General features: G+C 43.2%; 1 protein-coding gene across 1 annotated transcript in view; it reads left to right on the top strand.

Moving 5' to 3' along the window:
- Positions 1 to 5,445: 5,445 nt before the first annotated feature.
- Positions 5,446 to 25,216, top strand: part of BFSP1 (beaded filament structural protein 1) — a 43,792-nt gene continuing 24,021 nt past the window's right edge. Inside the window, exons 1-4 of the mRNA XM_036245053.1 lie at positions 5,446 to 5,874; positions 10,302 to 10,362; positions 20,719 to 20,814; positions 23,834 to 23,926. Of these exons, the coding sequence (XP_036100946.1) occupies positions 5,516 to 5,874; positions 10,302 to 10,362; positions 20,719 to 20,814; positions 23,834 to 23,926 (609 nt within the window). The 5' untranslated portion in view covers positions 5,446 to 5,515. The remainder of the gene's footprint in view (positions 5,875 to 10,301; positions 10,363 to 20,718; positions 20,815 to 23,833; positions 23,927 to 25,216) is intronic.

The raw sequence follows: 25,216 nt of genomic DNA, 5'->3' as shown, positions 1-25,216 counted from the left end.
GCATCACCTCCCAAATAAACTATTTTCCCTTTAACTCTTGTCTCAGGGGTCTGCTTTGGGAGGACCCAAACTAAAATAACCAAGTAGAAGGGAAATCCAGATGTGGATTAGACTGGGTTTCAGGTTTTATAGCCAGTTAAAAAATAGAATTTATTTTTATTCTATTTTTATTCTGGTGTGGCTTAGTGGTTGAGCATCGACCCATGCACCAAGAGGTCACCAGTTTGATTTCTGGTCAGGGCACATGCCCAGGTTATGGGCCAAATCCCCACTGGAGGGCATGCAGAAGGCAGCCAATCAATGTTCTCTCTTATTGATGTTTCTATCTCTCTCTCTCTTCCTCTCTCTATAAAATCAATAAAAATATTTTTAAAAAAAGAAAAGAAAAAATAGAATTTAATAGCAATTTTCTAAGTCACAAAGCAGCCAAATGTCCCACAGAGAAGAGCTAACAATATCAACTTAGTCTCTTTTCTCATAAGACTGAAAACCCTATTAATTTTAGTTAAATTCTAATACAAAACACTTATGCTTTTAATAGTATCAACAGATGAGGACAAAATATCATGATAACACCATTATCCAAGTATAGAACAATGTAAGTTATACATATCTGTACTTTTGGGGGAAAAACACTCTTTCAAAAACAAAAATCTAAGTGAAAAAGAGAGATTTAAAAACCTATATAATGTAACAAGTAAAACTATATTATAAGATGGGTCTTAGTCTGATGATCAATGGCTTGGGTTTGAATTACCTTGGACCACACAACCACATTCCATTTTCAACCTAAAACCAAGCAGTCAACATTTCAAATTCAGTATCTTAATGGAGACCTTTTTCTCTGAAGTCATTCAATTTCTCTAGAGAATAATCCCAAATCTGCCTGGGAAATATATGCCAGGAAACCAACATCCTGGGAGTGAAGTGGTGAATGGGAGATGGGGGAGCATACAGCTCAGCCTTCACTATGCATCTGCTCCCTTAAGCCCTTTTCAGTATGGCCTTATCCTTGACTGTGCTTGGTGACCTTGCATTCAAGACCTCTCTTGTTCAATGTCACCAGGGAATAACGTCCAGGTCTCCAATCACGATGGAGGTTGGGTTTAGTTGCCTGGAATGCAGTAGGAGATGAAATTTTAACTGCTTCTTATGCAGACTCTCATTCAACCCTCTGGATATTCCGCTCTAGCCGTCAGCCCCACCTTCTGACATATCTGGTACATTCAATTCCTAAGCTTTTCTGAGATTCTCTCGCATGAACCAGCTTGTTTTTCTTTTCCATTCCTCTCTGCAGGCTCTTAGGTTTCAGCTTTCTCCACTCTGCTGTCAGTAGCCACTAATTTATCTCTGCTCAGCATTTGAAAATGTGTTGACATATCTTGTGCACTGTGATCTTTTGTTGGGAAAATTTCCTGAGGTGCACTGGAATTGACCTCCAAAGGAGGATTGGCGAACAGACTGAAGAAAAATGCTGACAACTCTGGAATTAAATAGAGTTTATCAAGGGAACTTATCAACAGAATCTCGAGTGGCAGCAAGACAGGGAATCTCCACACCAGAAAGTGGATGAGGTCTCATATATATATATATATATATATACACACACACACACACACACACACACACACACACACATACATACAGTCTCTGGGAACACAAGTGGCTTATAACCAAGTGGCATGTGCTTGTTAAGAGCTATGTATTGCAAAGCAGTAAACAATGTAATTGGCTTACTGTTCTGTTAAGAACATTCCTTTCAGGTGATATGGGCTCTCTCCTCCCATGTCACTGAGAGCAACGTGCTTCTTAAGATGGCATTGGTCATGTCAAGCACTATAAACCATTTGCCTAACATGTTTTCTTCCTTTTTTTTGTGGAGTTTTAATCTAAAAAAATTTGTTGCTACCATTTTTTGGTGGGGTTTTCAACATAAGAAACATTTAAGACTGTAGAGAATTTTTATGAGTTTTTTTTTTCAGCCAAACTGACGACAATTGTTGGGAAGCAAAATCTCAATGGATTGAGAAAATGCTCCAGAGAATGGCAGTTTTATACTTCATTTTATACATTACAATCAGAGGAGGATGCTCAAAGGGTTACATGAAATCCACTGGTGGTAGCTTAGGGAGGTGGGAGAAAACAAAGGGGGGAAATCTCTGGGGTTGGATAAAAAGCAAACTGAAGAGACCCATACTTCTTTTATATTTGTGGGTATAGGATAGTTTGCAGTTCATAATTAACATGATAATAATAACAATGAGGGGTTTTGTGGTCTCTGCTCTGGTACAGTGAGGGGTCCATAAAAAAGAAATTACCCAGATAGTCCAAAGGTAGTATGACATCATAGATGCAAAAAGACAATAGATAGGCTCAGTTAAGGTAAAGATTAATTTTTGTCAGGGAAGACACTGGCCTAGGACATGACTACCCGCCATGAATTGATTTTAGTTAGAAAGTTTTAGTTTCAGACCATCCTATGCGGTTACTTTAGGTCTCAGTTCATAAGACCCACCTTGCAGGCCTCCCTTGAGCTTGTCAGGTTCAGCATGTGGCCCAAGAGGTTTTATGGGAAGAAGTACAGATAACACCCCTGTTCAATCTACCACAACTAATGGGAAGCCCAGTCCTCCCTCAAGTTTTCCTTTTGGGGACCCTACTTGCCATGCCCAACTCAACTCATCCTCACCAACTTTGGGGAACACATAGCTCATTCCACTGCACCTCACACCAGGTGCTCTCTCACCCTGTTTATACTATTGTTTCTGGAATTCTCACTTCTCTATTGACCCACACACTACTCACTGAGGCTTCTTTGATACAAACCTCCGCGTTTTGTAAAGATCTCTGTTTTAGAATTTATTTCAGATATTTTTGTGTTGACATAAAAAAGGGGGGGTTCTATGGAAAGCAACCTCACAGGGTGATTTGATCATGAATTCCTAACTGGGCAGATCATGGTGGGTAGTCATTACCCAGGCCTGTCCATTGTTCTTTTTTTTTTTAATCCTCACCCAAGGATATTTTCCCATTTATTTTCAGATAAAGCAGGAGGGAGGGAGAGAGGAAGAGAGAGATAGAAACACCGATGTGAGAGAGACACATTGATTGGTTGCCTCCCACACCACCCCAACCGGGGCCAAGGACCAACTGCAACTGAGCAGTGTGCCCTTGGTGGGAATGGAATCCAGGACTCTTTGATCCACAGGCCAACGCTCTAACTGCTGAGCCAAACTGGCCAGGGCTGTCCATTGTTCTTATGTACACAGGGTAACACATTTTTTAAATATCAGAAGTAATATTCCTCTAAGGGGTTATTAACCCTCAAAACAGTATATATCTTCTTAACTATCCTGTAATCCAATCCCTGCCTCACTTTCTCCAGTCATCCTTATGTTCCCTCCTTAATTTCAAATGCATAAAAGAAGCTGCAAAACTGTTATTTTTGGGAACATTTGAGATCTTGCTCCCTGGCACGTCGTCAGTTTGGCTCAAATACACTCTTATAACAATTCTCTACAGGTTTGGATGTTTCTTATGTTGACAGTATCTTCATTAGTTGTGTAGGAATGTGTCTCCTGCATCTTGAGGGCTGGGACTTGACCTTGTTCAATACTGATCTCCCTAAGACGATGCTTTGTGAATAGATATTTTCTAAGTGTTCTACTGGAATAAATTGAAATTATATTTGTTCCTCTGTTATGTTTCTGAGATATATTTTTCTCGAATGGGATTACTATGTGTGATAGACTGAGTTTCTGGTTCCCATTCTTCACTTCAGTGTGAGTGAGTTACACACCCATACCCTCATCATGCCTATTCCCTGCTTCCTTGCTTTGGCTGTCGCCGTGTGATTTGCTTTGACCAATGACATATTAGTGGACATGATGCAAAGATTTGGGATGAGGTTATGTGACTGGGCATGCTCTTGTCCTTTCGTCACTGGTAGTTCTAGGATGAGAGATGTTTGGCGCAGAGCTGCTCTGAAGACCTGCAGCTTGGACAGCTATCCAGCTGAACTGCAGACCTGGGAATGTGGTAATAAATATTTCTTGTATGCCACTTAGTTTTGGGATCAGTTTGATCAGTAGTGATACCTGACTAATGTCGTAGGGAATGAATCATTTTATAACCCTTGTTCTACACCGGTTTGCTCTCTAGGAAACCGGAAACCAATTTACCATGCCATCAGCATGATATATGTATACTTGCATATATACTCATGTGGCTGTCCTTAGTTTGATCATAAAATTTATTTTTAAATGGCTTAAGAAAAGATAATAAAACAATAACCACACCACCAAAACAACTTGGAACCTTACATAGCTTCATTCCAGACCGAATCTATTATTTTACAATCTTTTTTCTCTCACAATAATAAACCCAACAAAGATCTGTGTAATTTTCTTGATCTTTAATAACCATGAGTTTATAGTATAATTATACATAACCCATATAGTTGTTAATCGTGTGGTACTACTAATCTTATTTTTACAAAATTAGCCTTTTGATAAAGATTTTTTCAATGGTAGATATGACAAAATATTTATATTTAGTAATCTTTTCATCAAATGCTATTATTCCTTTCGACATCCACAATTCATTTTTAAATTTGTCAACGCCTAGCTTTGTTAATTCCATAATAGAAATAAAAATGAAACATGGTGGTCAAAAAAACTCTTTTATAATTTCATTGAAAGTATACCAATTTATTAAACTCAGGCTGTATGGATTTTTTTCTTTAGTTCAAATACTCTATTATGCAAATGTCTTGATGGAGCTCTACTTTTTTCTCTTACTCCAGAACAGACGTCAGAGTCCAGGAGAGAAAAGGTGCATAATAATAACTGTGCATCTATTTGCTAAGTATTTGTACAAAGAGTAGATTCTTCACAAATATGCACAAGTAAGAATTTTCTACTTTCAACACACCTCACAATTTACTGAGACATGGCATTTTATTTTGCAGCCATGGTTAAGAATCCTACCGTAAGGAGCATTCCTTAACACCAAGTTATGCTTTAATTAAGAAAATGAATTGCCTAAGTAATCAGAGAAAACGGTATTGTTAAAAAGTTCTATAATTGAAGCTTGGCTGAAAGAGACATAGACAAAGCGAGGGGTCCTTGGGCTCTTGAGCTAGTCCAAGTTTAACAAGGTCCATTGAGGTTCCTTTACAATTCCAGTGGGAACCAGTCAAAAGAAAGTCATGCTCCTCTTGTTCTCCTGACCCTCAATTCAATTATACAGTAACAGACTTTAACAATCAGGAAACAAAGACTTCATTGCCCAATTTAACCTTCCAAGCCCCGGAGCTGTATGGTCCGTTAATCCAGCTCACAAAAGCATGCCTGCTGCTCTTTTCATTCTCCGCGAGGCTGGGCAGAGCTCCGCAGCTGATCAGCTCTGGAACGTCCTAGCAGCGTGCCGGGGCCTCCGATGTTTATTTAGCGGCTTCTGGCTCCGCGAGGGCCCTCTGGGGCTGGCTTTGCAAGCGCTCGCCCGCAGAGGAGCTATGTACCGACGTAGCTACGTCTTCCAAACCCGCAAGGAGCAGTACGAGCGAGCCGAGGAGGCGCCCCGCCGCCTGCCCAGGGGACAGTCTGTCGCGCCGGATGTGGCAGCGCTGCAGGGGCTCGGCGAGCGCGTGGCCGCCCACGTCCAGCGGGCCCGCGCGCTCGAGCAGCGCCACGGTGTCCTGAGGCGGCAGCTGGATGCCTTTCAGCGCCTGGGCGAGCGGGCCGGGCCGGAGGATGCCCTCGTCCGCCAAGTGGAAGGCAACCGCCAGCGCTCCCGGGACCTGGCGGCTGAGCGCGCCCGGTTGGAGCTCAGGAACGCAGAGGCACAACGCGCGCTTGACGAGTACCGTAGCAAGTAAGCATCGGTCGTGGGAGGAAACTGAGGCAGGGCGGATCCTAGAGCAGGCTGCTATCCGAGGTTGGAGGACCATCTCCAGCCTTCATCCCTGCAGAGTGGGGCGGGGGCATGCTCGTGGTGCATTTCCCTAAGATAAGACTAGCTTCTATTTTGATGGTACTTCACAGTTTACATTAAATGTTTTCATTTACTTTTAATATGTTTTAAAATTTAGATATTATTTCCGTATAATAACATGCATAGGTTTCAAGGACATAGTTCACTGAGTTTTAACAAATGTATATATACCTATGTAACTATCAAAACAAGCAAACTATTTGCTGTACCTTAGAAAGTTCCCTTCTGTTCTTTCCAAGTCAATCTTAAGTTGTCATCCCGCCCCCTACCCACCCCCCAAACCCAGAGGCACTCAGTGTTCTTATTTGTATCACCATAGATTAATTTTGCCTGTTCTAGAATTTCATAAAAAAGGGATATTACAGACATACTCTTATGTGTCTGGCTTCTTTTGCTCATTACAGTATTTTTTGAGGTGCATTAATGTTATCTAATCCTCACAGCCAGTTATAGACTGTATTTGCATGCACCTATTTAACAGATGAGGAGACCGAGGCTCAGAAAATGTAGGGATTTGGAACAAGGTCACATAGCTAGTGAATTGCTTCACTGGGACTGGATTGAAGAGTCGGGCATCCTAAGTCTATTCGTCTTCACTGCATCATAGCCAACACCTGGAAATTGTTTCAATGTGTGCCTTCCAGAGTCTTGCTATTCGAAGTGTGGTCCATGGACCAGCAGCATTGGCATCACCCAGGAGCTTGTTAGAAATGGAGACTGTAGGGCTCACCCCAGAGCTTCTGAATCAGAAGCTGCATTTTAACAAGACTCCTCAGTGATTTGTAGTTTAAGAAGTTAAACACTGAAATTTCAGAAGCCCTGGTCCAGGGCATGGTCCCCCTTTCGACAGACTGAATAATGTGTTAAAATTAGCTTTAAAAAGAAGGATGCTCAGCAATTTGTCAACATCTTTCCCAGTTATAAATGTGTGTGCTCTTTGACTCAGCAGGACTATTTCAAGGAATCTGCTGTATGATATTCCAGCAGGTGTCAAGTGGCATGCCGACAAAGATATTCACTGCCATGGGATCTGCAGTAGCAAAAGCCTGGAACCAACCTAAATACCTATTAGTAGGAGTTAGGTTATAAAATTGTGCTTCATTCATACAATGGGATACTATGCAATTGTGGGGGAAAAAAACAAGAATAGTGTGTGTTATTACCATTTATTTTTTAAAAAGAGGGGGAAAAGTAGACACTTTTTTTTTTTTTTTTGCTTGCATAAGGAAAAAGAGGGCACAAGCACACACACAAAAAACTAATGGCACTGGTTACATGAGGGGAATAGGGAGTAGGAATGAGGCAATTGGAGTCAGAGGCAGGAGGGAGACTTTAACTGAACATCCTTTTATGTAGTTTAAAAATACTGTCTAGCCATGTAAGAGGTTTATTCATTTAAAAATTATATAAATTAATTAAAAATATATAGAAGTTCAGGTCCCATCCTTGGCCTCAAGTTGGGCCCAGGAATTTAAATTTTTTTAATCTCCACTGGCAATCCCAGTGAACAACCTGGCCTAAAGTAGCCAGAGGGCTTTCTCCAAATGAGTTCTCTGTTTGAGTTCCACATTGTCAGTACAAATCTAGGGCAGGTTATTCAGTGTTGTGTACTGGGCATATTTATCAGGTCAAATCATTCATTCCTATTTGTCCTTCTGTTTTTGGTTTTGATCCAGAGAAACATTTGGAGCTGGAAAAAGGGAACTGAAGATTCACCTGTTATAGCCCTTCATGGGAAAATGAGGCTTGGAGAGAGCCTTTGGGTGGCAGGACTTGAATTCGAGTTTTCTTGCCCTGGGTCCACACTCTTTGTAGAACACTGTCTTGGAGAGAAGTAGTTCTTGGACTCCTGTGGTGTGAGGTCTAGTGACAGGACCTAGACCTCATTCAAATGAAGCTCATGTTCTCTAGAGCAAAGGAAAGTGTATGCTGGTTCAGATGCCCAGCTCTATGAGCCAGCGGGATCCCCTATATCCCCACATAACCTTTACCTGGTCATTAGACCACAATCTACTGTGATTTGTCTGGGCAAGCATGACTCCCTTGAGCCTTCAATAAAGGAATGGCCATATTGCGTTTTTCTGATTTCACTTGGTTCTGAGTTATATCTCCATTATGGAGCAGTCCCTTCAGGCTCTGTGATTTATTTAAAAGGTGAAAGATTTTTGTGATCTGAAGAGAAACGAGAGTATTTAATACCCATTAATTTATTCCGTCTCCTGCCCCCTTGGAGAACATTTGGTATTCTGACTGGGGTAGTAAGATATGAAAATTATTATAAAAACCATAAGCATCCACATGCATGGGTATACACACACCAAGTTTGGTTTCATATTCTAGAGGGGAGTTGATGGCTAACCAAAGCAGGTAAAAATAATGCAGAAATGAGCATTATTATAATGCAGCCTTATTAGGCATATTTTCTACTTGGATAGTGGAATAATTTCAAAATCAGGTCTTTAGCATTTCAAATAAAGACTAAATATAATAAAACTAAATAAAAACAAATAAAACCATCAATGTTGAATATGGTCAATTATCCAGATTGCTGAAAACCAAAATAATTATATAGAACAATTAGATAATTGAAGCCAAAGTGTTTTTTTTTACTTTATGAATTCACTTAAATGAATATATATGAATGTATCTTGAATTCTTATCATGAGGTTTTATACTAAAGTCACTTGTCTTTATTATAATGTCTAGACTTTTCTGTAGCATGAAAATTATGTTGTTTATGAAACTTGTTTTTAAAGCTATAGATATTCTTAAGAAGTTTCAAGCAGGAAAAAGCAATGAGAAAATTAGATTTTGTTAACAGTTTTATTTTCAAAGCTAATTAATTATAAAAACAAAAAATAATTTCTGGCCCCATTATAGCTACACACAAAAGAAACTATTAAATGTGACATCTTGGCGTGAAATGTGAAACTTGTGCAACTGTGGTTTTTTTTTTTTTTTTTTTTAATTCTTTATTGATTTTTAGAGAGAGAGAAAGGGAGAGAGAGAAACATCGATGAGAGAGAACATCGATTGGCCACCTCCTGCCTGTCCCCCAATGGGGATTTGGCCCACAATCTGGGCATGTGCCCAGACCGGGAATCGAACCAGTGACCTCTTGGTGCATGGGTTGATGCTCAACCTCTGAGGCAAAGCCGCAGGGCACAACTGTGTTTTTATGTAACTTCATGCCTCTCTTAGTTTGGAGTCTTTCAGGAGTGGAGCCTGAGACAGGCTTCTGAGGGCAAGTAGCTTATTTGAGGACAAGATCACCTCAGGGAGCACAGGTTGGGGAGTGAAAAAAAGGCAGAAAGGGAAGGCAGCTAACACTGAGTGCATTATTTAGCAAGTTACTGCTGTGGCAACTGGGACTAACCTGCAGGGTGAAAAACACATCTCACTTGTCATAGCTGAGGGCACAAGAGCTGGAGTATTTATGCACTCACCTTCCTGCCAGGGCACCCTCTGGCCCATCTGGCCTGTCTTGCTCACTGGTCCAGAGCAGTTCTTTGCTGTGCAGAGATGATGCCACAAGGTTTGCCCTGCTCTATAGATAGGTCATAAGATATTATTCCTGGTGATAACTCTTACTATGGGCAGGGTCCCTAATTTAAATTCTTTAAGGGTAAAAGTTTCTTGGGCATCCACAGGGTCTTGCTTGCTTTTAGCTCAAAATAATTCACCTGCCAAGCAGGGAGGAGGGGTCAACGAGGGAAGAAAGGGGGGATATCTGTAATACTTTCAACAATAAAGATAACAACAAAATAATTCATATGCCACAGTGGCACATTTTGGGGAGGTCTGTTCTGAACCCCTTCAGTGGTAAGAATAGCTGCTATCTTCCAGGGTTTTGTGAGGTTTAAATGCATAATCCAGAAACACTGACAAGTGTTCATAAATACAATAGTATAAGGAATCCAAACAAGGTAGGTTAATGTCGTTTGTCGCAGAGCAGACTCCCAGTCTCTGCGCCACTGTTGTGCTTGGGTTCCAGGTATGCTGAGATGTGATCCCCTCATCCTCGGGGTGGCTGGGAAGGAAGTGCTGGGGGGTGGAGTTGGGCCTCCAGGCTGGGAGACCCATGTGTGATGCCCATCTCAGCACTTTCTGTGTGTGCCATGATGTGAAATAGGTTGGGAAGCGGTGGGCTTGGAAATGCAGCATTAGCTTCTGTTTTAAAATTAGGAACCTCTTCTAAAAGAGAGGGCATAATACTCATATGCAATTAAATTTAATGCTAATTATGTGATCAATACTTGTGGAATCACAGAAGCTGCTCAACTTTCACTTATGTTTCCAATTTGCAGGTATGAAAATGAATGTGAATGTCAAGTGCTGCTAAAAGAAATGCTTGAGAGGCTTAACAAGGTGAGCTGAGCATATCCTTGGGTTTGAGTAGATTAATGACAGAATTGAACTAAATGGCTGCGATGAGTATTTCCCACACCTCTTGGTGGTATTTCAAGATTCACCTGTTTCTTTTGCTGTCACTCTCTTTCTTGACTTTGTAATTTCAATTAAATGTTTGTGTGAACTCACACACCTAGACACACATTCCTCTACTGCAAGATACAGGAGCTTGAGAGAGAACCCTCACTACTAAGCTTATTGCTTGTGCTGGGCTATCAGAACGTGCCAGCATGACAGTGACTGGCTTTGTTTTGCCATTCAGACATCCTGATCCCAAAGACCAAACTTAGGAGGGAACTTGCTTTGGGCAGTGCTTATTTGGATGCAGTGATACCTCTGTCCTGTTAGCTAAGAGTCTTGAGATTACTTCTCCACAGGAAAACTTTCAAGAGAGCCGAGGAAAAAAATTCCATTTCCCCTCAAGCTCCTCACTCTCAGAGCAGCCACATGAGGGCACCAGGGATTCTTAGCTTCTTTCTGGAGACCCTCCTGCAGAGGTTGTGTGGTGCTGTTCTTTGGATGAGCAACTTCCTTCTGATTCCCCCATTATCCTGACAGATGGATTTTCTGCTTTAGCATGGAGAATATTACTAGCAAACAGCAGAATAATCCTGGACCACAGAGGTTGGACAAACCAGGGACGGCAAATAGCTGTAAGCATTATCTTTTCCTGATCATCTCAGAGCTCAAATGTCAGAGTAGAAGGACCCATGGAGACTGTATAGTTGAAGTGTAGTTGGATGATTTCTTGTTCAGGGCCCATGGCTGCCTTTCCCCTCTCACCTTGCCCTGCCTATAATCTCATCAGAATTGCTGATAAAACATGGCACCCTTCCCTGCCATGCCCAGATGTGTCCTTAAGATTCTTCTCTACACGGAACTCCAGGCAACCTCTTCAGACAGTCAGTGTTAGCTCAGGATACCTGTTTTCTGTGGCTTTGTCCAAACTCAGTTGTCTAGGATTATTCTGCTGGTAGATGGGAAAGTCAGTTCGGTTTGCAGAAACTGAATTTTATGTTTGTGTTACCTACCACCTGATATTTCTGTGTCCTTCTCTGTGGGAGCATATAATATATTGTCCAAACCAGGGCACTGTGTGAAAGGAGGTGCTTACACTAATTACACAGTTTATTTGACAGAAACTGGGACTGTCTCAAGCCAGCAGGAACATATGAGCACGCCAGATATAAACACAAAGATGGTGGCAAGAGTGTGCTTTAGGAGACACAGGCGCTGTGATTGGCCTTGTATTAATGGTTACAATGGCCCAAGCCTGTTGGAAGTCTGAGCTGAGCTTTGGGCCTTAGTAGCATCTGATATTACCCAGCTGCTTTGCTGACACTAGCAGTTCATTCTGTTTTTGGTTTTGGTGGTGATCTCAGGTTGCCAGATGTGGGCTCCATCTTGTCTACAGATCACCTCCCTCAGGGACTTAGGTACCTGACATCCTTCAGTTTAAGGCCAGTCCAGTCCCTTCCCAACACCTCCATGCTTTGGTTTGAGTATTTGTCCTTGCTGCATGAAGAGCTCTCTGGAGTTACCTCTAAGGTTGTCACTCACCTGGTGTCATATTGTGCATTCCTTAAAGAAGAGTGAGAAAGATTGTAGTCCCTCCTTTACCTCTGGTAAAAAATGACACTGGATTTAAAAACAAGCTCAGACCTTCCATTGTTTTTCTCTTATTATAAAAGCAAAGTATGATCTGGCCGGTGTGGCTCAGTGGTTGAGTGTCAACCCATGCACCAAGAGGTTGCCAATTTGATTCCTGGTCAGGACTCATGCCCAGGTTGTGCGCCAAATCCCCAGTGGGGAGCATGCAGGAGGTGGCCAATCGATGTTCTCTTTCATTGATGTTTCTATCTTTCTCTCCCTCTCACTTCCTCTCTCTCTAAAATCAATAAAGGAAAAAAATTTCAAAAAAAATAAAAGCAAAGTATGTTCTCAGTAGAAAATAAGATAGTAGAGATCATGAAAAATAAGGGAAAGCCATCCTATCATTTCATCCCTCTGAGAACACAGCTGTCACATCTTTGTGCACAGGTGACAGCATGTGGATCATTGAAGCGCCAGCCCTGTTAGAAAGTCATGAAAGGTTCTGGGGAAATATGCTATCAGGGATGTGGGTGAGGGCCAGCTCAGGACATTGTTGTGGCTGTTCCCGGGGTCCAGGGAAAGACACTTCTGCCCACAATTGGGCTGTGCTGTCCAAAGAGGAGTGTAACTTGTTAACAGGCCCCTTCACAGTACTGCTGAGTATTTATGAGACTTTGGGTGAATTGTCTCATCTCTCTGAGATTCAGCTTCTTCATCTGCAAAATGGGAACAATAATAGTTCCCACCATCATAGGAGTAGGTGTCTGTCTGCGTGCCTCCTGAGAATTACATGTCTTAACAATGTATGTGACTTGCCTGTCATGGTTATCACTACAGAGCACTTGATGTGATGAATGTCAACTTAGTTTTCTCCAGCATGTGGGGTGCATAACCCTGGTGCAGTGGGAGATGATCTTAGATGGTGCATGGAGGAAAACCGTTGTAATAATTGTGCATTTATTTTTATGATTACCTTTTCTTTACAGCAGGTGACATAAAAAAGTTTCTTTTAAATACATGCAAATAAGAATGAATAAATTTGAAGAAAATATAGGGCATTTGAATAATGCAATAAGTGGAACTCGGATGTAGCAGAAATCATGAACACAGCATGCAGATACAGCAATTTGGGAGGTCCTTGCACTAGCTATGGGAGCCTCAGAACAGCCTTGTGGTTATTGGTTCACCCCCAGAAATGACTAGTCCAGCCCCCTCTTTCTTTTTAAAAAAATATGTTTGTATTGATTGATTCTTTAGAGAGAGAGAGATAAAAACATTGATGTGCGAGAGAAACATAGATCGGCTGCATCCTGTACGCCCCCCACTGGGGATGGAGCCTGCAACCTGGGCATGTGCCCTGACCAGGAATTGAACCGGGACCTCTCAGTCCATGAGATGATGCTCAATCCATGGAGCCACATCAGCCAGGCAAGCCCCCTCTCTTTGCCAATGAGGAAACTCACTCTTGGTGAAGTTATAACTTCAGAGCCCCACCACCTACATATGGCAGGTATAGGAGTAGAGTCTTTGTGTCCATGGCTCATTCTCCACCTCCCAAGGATAGTCAGGGAATTTGTCTCCCTGGAGACGGACACAAAGCCAGTGTCTCTGGGTAAAGATGGCCCCTTCACACTTGATGTTGGTGCCCCATCCATCTCCCCTGGGCCACCCCCAAGGTCACAGATATGCTGAGCACTTCCTGTATCTTTGTCCTGTATCATACTGGCAGCTTCCTCTATCTTTCTGCCCATGGGAATGTGTGTGATCTGCATGAGGCACAGTCCAGAAGTGTGGGCATTGGCATCCCAGGAGCGACCCTGGGCCATTGAGGGACAGGAGAAGATGGGTGAGTCTCTCATCTGGCTTACCCCCTATAGCAATAGTTCAGAGGTCATTTCCTCAATCTCTCAGAGTCCAGAGTGATGACCTGCTCATTATACACCTTTATTGGCTTTCTTTCTTTCCTTATATCACTCCCGTCTCCTCTACTGGTGCTCCTGGAATCACCTTTCAGATAAATGACATGTCTTCGAACCTTGACTCGGGCTCTGCTTCTGAGGAACCCAAACTAAGACAGCCCCTCAAAGGGTCAGCAGGTGACAACTAGACCTTTAGTTTCTCTGTCCATTAAGATGTCAAATGGGAAGAAGGAGGTGAAATGGAAGAGTAGAATTCACATCTTGTTGGCTGATCATATCAATGATTTTGGTCAACAAATCTTTGAATGTGTACACATTTCAGATCAAGAAGATTTTGACTATAACTCAGTCTCAATGCTCATTTCCTTTTGTCTCAAAAAAGGGATTCATCCCTTGGTGTGGCTATGGGAAATGGGGTACAGCTGGACTCATTGACCTAGTATTTGAATCTTGCTTGGAAAATATCTCAAGGTATGTAACAGGACTGATTACTACTGCTTTTACAAAACTGCTGTCAATTAATGCCTCCCATGAAATTAAACGTCCATCTAAATAAAGAGCTACTGTATTTTGCCCTGGTCAGTGTGGCTCAGTTGGTTGGGCATCATCTCATGCATCAAAAGGCTGCCAGTTCAATTTTTGGTCAGAACTCATATCTGCATTGTGGGTTTGATCCCCAGTCAGGGGCATGCAGGAGGTACCAACTGATTTTGCTCTCACATCGATATTTCTCTCTCTCTCTCTCTCTTTCCCTTCCTTTCTATCGAAAACATTAACAAAAATATTTAAAAAGAGCTACTCTATTTAAAATTTTTTTCCTTTATTGATTTTAGAGAGAGGGAGAGAGAGAGATAGAAATATGGATGAGAGAGAACATCAATTGGCCACCCCCTGCATGCCCCACACTAGGGACTGGGCCCACAACCTGGGCATGTGTTCCCACCAGGAATCGAACCGGCGACTTCTTGGTGCATGGGTAGATGTTCAACTGCTGAGCCACACCAGCCGGACATTACTCTCTCTATATATTTTTTTTATCTTCACCCTAGGACATTTTTGCATTCATCTTCAGATAGAGCAGGAGGGAGAGAGGGAGGAAGAGAGACAGAGAAACACCAACGTGAGAGAGACACACTGAGTGGTTGCCACCCACACGATCCCAATCGGGGCCAGGGACAAACTGCAGCCGAGGTACATGCTCTTAGCAGGAACCAAAAACGGGACTTTTTTGTCCATGGGCCGACACTTTAACCACTGAGCCAAACTGGCCAGGGCAAATTTTTTAATAGCAAGAAAACTAAAGCAAGACACTCTTTGCTATGCACTTTGAAATGAAATAAATTCCTACTTACATACTATAGCCAAAGTTATTCAGATTTAAGACTTTGGATGTAGTAAGAATTCCTGCTGATTTTTAAGTATTTGGGTTTGGCTAACCTCTAAGACTGACTATCCACATCCCTATGCCTCCAGGACTCAACATATACCAACTGTGCCTGGTATAGCTTGCCTTAAGGAAATTGTAAGGAGCAGACTTTGTTTCTCTCTTTGTTTTCTTTAAAATCCCCAGAATTTGAAAATGATATAGGCTCTAGTTAAATGCTTTCACTTAAAAACAATTTTAAGAAATATTTATAGCTGCCATGGGTACTTTTCCATGTAATTCGTGTATCTTGAAATGTCTGGGAAAGAGAGAGAGGCAAGGGAATAGGGAATGAAAGGGTGGGCATGAAGCTTTTGCCTTCAGGGCTACAGCCTTCATAGACCCAAGAATTCCTCTGAGGCTGAATAAACTTCTGGAGAAGAGAAGGAGAGGGAACTGGGAAAGAAGAATTTGGAAGCAGGCTGGGGGTGGGGAGAGTCAGAAAACAGAATGGCAGAGGAAGAGTGTGGAAGATGTAGAGGGAGAGAGAGCAGAGTCAGGAAAGAGGCAGTAGGTAGAGAGAGGGAGGAGAGTTGTAGAACGTGCCCAGCACCGTTCTCCAGGCTAAACACCTAGAAGGACATTTTCGGAAAGGTTTTGGACATTGTGGATCAAAGTAGGTATTTTTAATTTTTTAAGTTAAACCTAATTAACTAGCCTGGCTGGTGTGGCTCAGTGGTTAAGAATCGACCTATGCACCAAGAGGTCACCAGTTTGATACCCAGTTAGGACACATGTCCAGGTTGTGGGCCCAATCCCCAGTGAGGGACATACAGGAGGTGGTCAGTCTGTGTTCTCTCTCATTGATGTTTCTCTCTGTCCCTCTCCCTTTCTCTCTCTCTAAAATCAATAAAGGAAAAAACCAGTCTAATTAACTAGAAATCTTAATTAACTTGAATACTCATTCTTTAGCAGTGTTATGTTTGTTTTTGAGTTGGGCTGCTCAGAGGTTGGATTTAGGGCTGGGTGAAGATGGAGACACTGACATTTTCAGTGAATTTTTAGCATCTCTGTGGGTGGGTTGGTAAGGCTGATTTTTCAAGGGTACATTGGGTTCTAGTTATTCCTCTAGGCCCTTTCTCGAACATGGTGTAGATCACTGAGTGGCTCTGAAAATTCTGTGTGTGTTGACCGTACCTAGAATGTATGTTATAACAGGTTCCTGGGCCCCAACTCCAGAAATTCTGATCCAGTAGGTCTATGATCTACCAGATATTTAACATTTCTAATAACTTTCCAAGTGGTATGGTCCAGGGGTCACATTTTGAGACAAATGACCTAGATCTAAAACACACCACATCAGAGTTGGAATGTTTCCTAAAACTAGACTATTGACCCCGAGTCTCAATTCAGAAAAATCTAGATGCTTTTGCTGGGGGAGCTTTTGAAAGTGTAGCTGACAGCATCCAAAGCACAATAAAAACACAAGCGTCTACACATTTCTGAGTTCTGGTGCAAACAAAAGAAAAACTCCCACACAAATTCTTTTCAACATGCCAGCAATAGCACATTCCAGTGGCACCTGCTCACCTTCGGGAGTTTTCTGGGACAGTATCAGGTGACTGTCTTCAAAGGGAGACAACGTGCCTGCAGAAGCACCTGGTTAATCTCTCCTTTAAGGACAAATGTTGGCTGGGCTTTTATTATCTCCATGAGCAGTTTTAAAGGGTTGGCTGATGGAACCTAAGAGTGGTTGTTTTGGCATGATCCTAAGAGGGAGATGGGGGAAGAATGACTGCTGAGGTTGGGGTGGGGCACAGAATTCTCAAACATCTTAATTTTTACCAAAAAATTATCCACAACTGATACACAATTACTGGAGCTGACGAACTGGAAATTGGGTTTCAAGGACCCTGTGTGTTATTGCTAATAAAGGGATCAAATACTCAGAATTTTAGAAATAGAAGAGACCCTAGAAGTCATTGATTCTCAAACTTTTTAAAGTCACATCCTTTAAACAAAATATCCCACAGAAGCCAATGTATAGAGCCAAAGCAGAGATGCTCTTCTTTTTTTTTTTTTATCCTCACCCGAGGACATTTTTCCACTTTTTGTTCAGGTAGAGTGGGAGGGAGAGAGAGGAACAGAGAGAGAGAGAGAGAGAAACATTAACGTGAAAGGGACACATCGAGTGGGGCTGCCACCTGCACGACCAACCAGGGCCAGGGACAAACTGCAACTGAGGTACGCGTCCTTAGTGGGAACCGAACCAGGGTCTCTCTGGATCGCAGGCTGCTGCTCTAACCGCTGAGCCAAACCGGCCAGGGCAGAGATGCTCTTTTTAAGGACATGATGGTGGGTCAGACACCCCATCCACCCAGCAACCCTTCTCCCCTGGAGCCCCTTCAGGTGACTCCATGGGACCTGAGGGCTCTGCCAGACACAGCTCAGAAACTAGTCTGCCCTCACAGATGGGGAAGCTGAGCTCAGGCTGACCCAGTGGGTCATGCAGCTACTTCATGAAAGTTAACAGAAGATAATGGGACTAGAGTCTGTCTTGGGCTCCTCTCTGTTTGTCAAGAGTTGAGTGCTGAGTTCTTATCTTACCCTCTGAGATACTGAGGAGCTGACCTCTGAACTGTTGCTACAGGGGGTGGCCAGAGGAGGAATTCACCCATCTTCTCCTATCCTTTAGTGGCCCAGGGTCACTCCTGGGGTGCTAACATCCACACTTCAGGACTGTGCCTCCTGCACATTCCCACAGGCAGAGAGATACAGGAAGCTGCCAGTGTGTTCAGCATGTCTGTGACCTTGGGGGTGGCCCAGGGGAGATGGATGGGGCACCAACATCAAGTGTGAAGGGGCCTTCTTTACCCAGAAACACTGACTTAATGTCTGCCTCCTGGGAGATAGTGATTTCCTGACTATCCTTGGGAGGTGGACAATGAGCCATGGACATACAGACTCTACTCCTGCCTGTACCTGCCTCACATGGGCTCTGGGTCTTGTAGTCCTTCCTTCCATCTTGTCACCCAGTATTGGTGTCCCTGGTACCCATGAAGGGATTTCAGAGTCTTCAGAGGAAACGATGAGGTAACTGGAAATTAGAAGCTAGAGAGACTGGGGGATTCACCCTGGAACAGAAACCTGGAGGACCCCCTGAGGAAGAATGAGGTGCTCCACTGTGCCTAGGATGACTCCTGCGGAGCTGTGTCGTCCAGCCTGGGAGCCACTGGCTGCGCACGAGTGATGGAGATGCTGGCAGTTCAAATCGCCATGTGTTATAAGTGTAAAATACTCACCAGGCTCCAAAGACCTAGCCTGAGGAAAATAATGTAAACGAGCTTATTAATAACTTAAAAAAATATTGGTTACATGAAGAAATGACAGTATTTGGGGTATATTGGGTGAAATAAAACATTAAAATTACTTTTACCCATTTCTTTTTATTTTATTTAATGGGGCTACTAGAAACTTTAAAATTATGCCCGATTCCTGCTGTATTGGAATAACTTAATATTTACTTGCATATCTCTATACTAAAAGGAATGCTTTAAGATACTTTCCTAATTGTTTCGAATTAACTACTTTGACCTTGTAGAATAAGTTCTTTAAGATAAACTCAATTTTTTTTTTTGGTAGATAAAATAGCTTCAGAAGTTTGAGTTGTTGGAGCGTTAGCTACTCTCCTACAGTCTTGCTGATGTTTCAGACCAGATTCACACAGGCATATATTTCTAAAGTAACCATTTATTCTGATGCAGGCCCTCAAAAGTTCATACAACCTGTTTCTAGGCTCCATGATGTCCTGGTTCTCAGATGTTTTAGGTGCTAAGGCAATACTTCACATGAAAAGTTTATTCAAGGCTAGTGATCCAGTAGAGTCAGAATCCTGGTATCTTTATTGTCAGCATCAGACAGTCTCATATCTTCCTTCTCCAGTGGTCTTTCACAGGAACAATTAAGGAATCACATGTCTTTCCTGAGAGAGCAGGCCAGAGGCCTTCCGGGAACCTAAATCCTCTTAGAGCAGTGGTGGCAGTGTCTCAAAATATCTCAACCAGTTCACAGACCTGACTCTCTTAGCTCCACGCAAGAGTGGAGAGTGTCTTAAATATTTTAGCCAAAGCACATATGTACATTTATTTATTTATTTATTTATTTATTTATTTATTTATTTATTTATTATTTTCTTTTAAATCCTCACCTTAGGATGTTTTTCCATCCATTTTCGGATAGAGTAGGAGGGAGGGAGGGAGAGAGAGAGAGAGAGAAACATTGATGTGAGACACATCGATTGGTTGCCTCCCACACAACCCCAACCAGGTCTGGGGACTGAACCACAACCGAGGTATGTGCCCTTGACTGGATTTGAACCCCGACTCTGGTCCACGGGCTGACGCTCTAACTGCTGAGCCAAACCAGCCAGTGCAACCTTTATTAATGAGAGCACATTGCTAACATCTGTCATGCTTTTTAACAAATCATTAATAAGTCAGTAAACATTCAGCTGGCAAGGCCTCAGGTGTTGGCAGGCACGCATGGAGAAGCGTCCGAGAGAGTGGCAGTCCCGAGGGACCCAGGAACAGTCACCTGCATTGCCCACTGAAGTATTTAGGCCAGTCCCCTCCTCACAGCACTATCGTATTACGAGCACAAATCTATTTGGTTTTTCCAAACAAGATCAATGAGAGAAAAATCAGTGAATTACCAAAAAGTTTGGTGAGAACATTTAATTCTCTGTCATAAATATCATTTTCAACTTTAGAGGAACAAAGGCTGTTCACCACAGCAATCATTCTAAACAATGCACATTAGAGATACATAGTCCCATGGTGTGACAGCAGTCCTGGGGAGGATATTGTTAAATTGAAGCTTTCAGTGTTAAGGGAAAATGATTTCTTAGTCTTAGAAACTTAACTCACTGATGATGAGATATAGAGCAAATGTAGATGTAACTAAAATTGTAAGGTTATTGATATGTAACTATACCCTACCTTTGTCCCTGATCATTCTGGATCAAGGTTTCTCAACCCCGGCACTGTTGACATTTTGGACTAGAGAATTCTGTTGGGTGGGGTTGTCCTATGTATTGTAGGATATTTGGCAGCATCCCTGGCGTCTATTCACTAGATGTCAGTAGTAACATCCCACTGCCCAAGTGATGAAAATAAAATGTCTTCAGACATTGCCAAATGTCCCCTTGGGGGCAAAAGTCACTCCTATCGAGAACTACTATTCTAGACCAGGTCCAGTGGACTAACCCAATGCCTTGCTAGGAATACCAAACCTTAAAGCCCTCCTAGACCGACCGAACAATCTGCATTTTAATAAGACCCCAGGTGGTCTGTGGGTACATACACCTGGCCAATTTCACACCATCTTGGATGCCTCCACTGTGCACTCCGCAGAGCCAGGTGTGACTCTTTCTCATTGCAGGAAGCTGATGAAGCCTTACTGCATAATCTGCACCTTCAGATTGAAGCCCAGTTTCTGCAGGACGATACCAGTGCAGCAAAGGACAGATACAAAAAGGTAACCGTGACCTTTCTGAAACTCTTCCCCAAGAAATTTTAGTTCAGGTTTCGCCAGGAGTCCAGGGCACTCATGGCTGAAAACTAAGACTGCTAGAGTGGGTTACTTTTGGGTGCATTGGTCCTGAATCAAGTGGGTGTTGGGTTGGTTGCTAGACAGCTCTTAGTGAGCCAGACGTGTAGAGGAGGAGGCAGTGGTGTGTGCATGTGTGGGGGTGGGGGGCTGGGAACTAATAGCTGTATAGTACATTACAGTTTACAGAGTGATTTTACTTAGATCTGTCTTGATTAAGCTATAGCCTGTCAGTTGTTTCAGCTGAGAAAATGTAGAAATGCAGAAAATACAATATGTATATTTTAACTCTTCCACTGAACCAGTTAATTGAGGGAATACATGGCATTCAGGAACCTCCTCTCATGTAATTCTCTTCTCTACCCCCCAACCTGCCAGCTTCTTAGAGGCCTGACTGGGGGTGGGGGTGGGGGGGAAGCTTGGTGTACTGGAAACATAAAATCCTGGAGTTGTGTGATCATGGGCCAGTAGCCTAACCTCTCTGAGCTTTTTATCTTCAAAATGCAAATGTCAGACTCTCCTTCCGGCATGGCTTTGTGGTTAACTCAGTGTAGCTGGCTTCTCCAGTGAACTCTGGCCTCCCTCTAACTGCCAGTATCAACACTCCTGATCCAGGGCTTTCTACAGGCAGCAAGAGCTGCTCTGCCTCATGGGAAGTGTTGGGAAATTAATGCCCCTGGGTGTGGCCTTAGTCAGTGATGGACATGAATTGCTGGATACATCCCCCAGCTTCCTCTTACCTGCTGTTCTGCACCAGCTCCTAGAGATCCCCTCTGGGCCTGAACTCCCAGAGCCCACAGTGGTAACTTACCTGATAACACACCCCCTTTTGGCTGCCTTCCCCTCAATATCTCTCCTCCTCACTCCACTACTCATGTTTCCTGGCGTCTTTGCCCAAATGAATCATTTGCACTCAGACCATTTTCTTTTTTTCTTTTGGTACGTGCCCCTAGCGGGAACTGAACCCCAGGACTCTCTGATCCACAGGCCGACGCTCCAACCGCTGAGTCAAACCGGCCAGGGCTCAGACCATTTTCTTAAGGTCTGTACTTAGCTCGAGCTGCTATAACAAAGTACCACATATTGGGTGTCTTATAGGCAACAGACATTTATTTCTTACGGTTCTGGAGGCTGGAACACCAAGATCAGGGTGACAGCCCTCTTCTTGTGTACTCACCTGACCTTTCCCAGGAGCATGGGCTTGGAGAGAGAGAGTCAGCTTTCTGGTGCCTCTTCTTATAAGGGCACTAATCCCATCATGGGCCCCACCCTTATGACCACATCTAAATCTATTTATTTCCCAAAGGCCCAAACTCCAGATACCATCTTACTGGGGTTAGGACTTCAACATGTGAATTGGGGAGGGGCACAACATTCAATGTCTAATAGTCTGTTTCTGGGGAAATCCAGACTGAGGCTATGTGAAAATGCAGGTGAAGCACCTGGTATAACCTGGACCTTGGCCAGTGCTCGGCAAGCATTAGATACTCTTCCTACCTCAGTGCGTACCTGCTTCAGCATGAAGGCAGTCCTGTTGCTTTACACTAAGGAGATGTTCCCCTCCCTTTGGCTTCCTCCAACTTTCCATCAGGCCCAGCCTGGTTTCTCCTCCTCTCCTGATTCCGCTGTGCTTTCTGGAATGCTGGGAGCAATGCCTGGGGTGGTTCTTAAGTAGCTCAAAACATTCCTCAGGGCCATTTATAATAATAATAATAATAATAATAATAATAATAATAGTGAGAGCTCACACTATGACACTTCTGTGCATTATCTTGTTGGATCTCAACAACTGCCTCATGAGATAGTGTCTTAGGTCAGGTTACCCATCAACAGAACCTAAGGTGGTGATTTTTGGGTGATTGCTGTTTGAGTGGAGAGCACCCAGGAGAAGGGGAGGGAGGAAGAGGAGCAGGACAGCACAGAGGTAGGAACTGGGCAGGGCCTGATCCCACTGCAGGGTTGGGGCTCTGGATCACGAGTCAGACCACCAGATTGTCCTCACCTTGAAGCAAGAGGCTTGGTCTTCTGTACTCCTGTGCCAGCTAGTCACTAGCTGGGGCTGGGGATGGGACTGGATGGGGGGGAGCTGAGCCGATTCTTGGACATGATAGCCATTGTCCGGCCCAGGGAACTTCTCTGGAGAGGGCACAGCGGGAGTCATCATTACCAGTCCTTATGCACAGAGCTGGGCACAGGTGCTCTTCAGACTGTGACCCCACTTTTATGGAAGAGCCTGTGTTTTAAGAGGTATAAATAGCCTGCCCGAGGCCTCATGCAGCTAGTAAGTGATTTAGCCTGGGACTGAGTAAATTCTGTCCTGTCAAGCCCTGCCCTCTTCTGGTGTCAGAAAGGGCCCTTTGTACCCTCTGGGGCACCTGTGTCCTCCATCTCTGCTTTTCTCCCATAGTCCTGCCTGCAGGGCTCTGTCAAGGCAGCAGCAGAGCATCCAGTACTGAAGGGAAATGGAGAAGTAAAGAAGCCTCAGTATTCACCTGCCTCACTGATCTTGTGAGGATTAGAGATGTAAAGTGCTCTCTGCACAGATCATGGCCTGTCCTGTTTGTGACAGTGAAACATGTGAAAACAGTCGTCCCTGGTCACCTAGTCCAGGAGGGAGAAATGTTGGCAGCCTAGGTTTTTTTTTATGTATTTTTTATTTTTTTTATTATCCTCACTCGAGGATATTTTTCCATTTTTTGTACAGATAGAGAGGGAGGGAGAGAGAGGAAGGGAGAGAGAGAGAAACGTCGACGTGAAGGGACACATCGAGTGGCTGCCACCCGCACGACCAACCAGGGCCGGGGACAAACTGCAACCGAAGTATGTGCCCTTAGCGGGAACCGAACCCGGGTCTCTCCGGACCGCAGGCCGACGCTCTAACCGCTGAGCCAAACCGGCCAGGGCGGCAGCCCAGGTTTTATTGAGAATGCTTTCTTTCCCCCAACAGAATCTTCTGGAAATTCAGACCTACATCAGCATCCTGCAGCAGATTATTGACACGACCCCTCAAGCATCCACCATTACAGGTGGGATGAGGGAGGTAAGAATTGGGGGCCAGGCTGCAGGGAAATGTTTCTTACAGCACCATGGGCTTCGTTAACAGATACCCAGGGAAAGGCATCAGGTCAGACTTCGAGGAGCCTCGGTGGGTTAGCTCCTCCTCACTCCGACTGGGCCTTAACATTTGACGTTTACTCTTGTTCTTTTACTTAGACTGTCAGCACTGCCCTTTGGACGTCTGCGGACATAAACTGTGTCCCTGACCATTTTCTTGGGAGTTTTCTCTTGAGAATCACGGGCTGTTCTTCCTTGTATAGTTTACAGAAACTGCCATACTGTTTCTCAGTGTGGTGTAGCCTTTCTGGGTCCCCACCTCAGTGTTTGGGAGCTTGTGTTGCTTTGGTCCTTGGTAGCACTGAGTCTGTCAGGTCTTCATTTGTTTTTGCTTGTTGCTCTTCTAATAGGTATGTTGCACATCTCGCTGTGGTTTTTACTGCCTCACCTAATGACTAATGATGGTGAACATTTTTTCATGCCCTTATTTGCTTTCTGTGTCTCCTCTTTGTTAGAATATCTGCTGAAGTCTTTTGCCCATTTTTAAAATTGGGTTGTTTTCTTATTCCTCTTATAAATTTGACCATAAATTTTGAAAACAGAGAGCCTCGGATAATTAGTGACTATATTTTCAAGGTCTGGCTCTGCTAATGATTATGCAAATTTGTGGCTTAAAAACTATAGGGAAAGCATATAGATTATTGAAGCCAACATTTTAAAAATGGGGATCTAGATGTAAAACATTATTCCCAATATAATGTTCCACCTTGCTTTTCTCCAGCTGCTCAACAGGTTATTGATGTATTTTTTTCTTAATGTGTTTTATGGGATTTTGTGATACATAATATGGTGCATTTAAACATACACTGGAAGGATACAGATTAAAACAAAAATGTCATTGTGTCCCTTCTCTGGAGGTTGTGGTATTCTGGTACAGGGTTCTGTGGACTGGTCAACTGATAAGATTATGTTTTTCTTTTTTTTTTTTGTAAGGATGACTTAGTGGTCCTCAATCCTGGTGACATCTGGAATTGCTTAGAAGTCTGCCCAGACCGCACCCTAAGTCAGTTTATTGACCACCTATACAAACCAGTGGGTAGGCTAGCCGACTGCTTGAGTTTTTTGTTTTAATTAAGTTTTTTTAATTATAAGTCAAATAAATTCCCAACTTTTCTTTCAAAGGCACTCTTTATTTTTTTTGAGTTTCAAATATTTTTTATTAATGGACAAAATTAATTTTTACACCAAGACTTTTCCCGAAAGTATTACATCAAGA

Source organism: Molossus molossus, unplaced genomic scaffold (assembly GCF_014108415.1).
Source record: "Molossus molossus isolate mMolMol1 unplaced genomic scaffold, mMolMol1.p scaffold_m16_p_6, whole genome shotgun sequence".
Classification (NCBI taxonomy): domain Eukaryota; kingdom Metazoa; phylum Chordata; class Mammalia; order Chiroptera; family Molossidae; genus Molossus; species Molossus molossus.
This window is presented reverse-complemented; position numbering and strand designations above follow the sequence as displayed.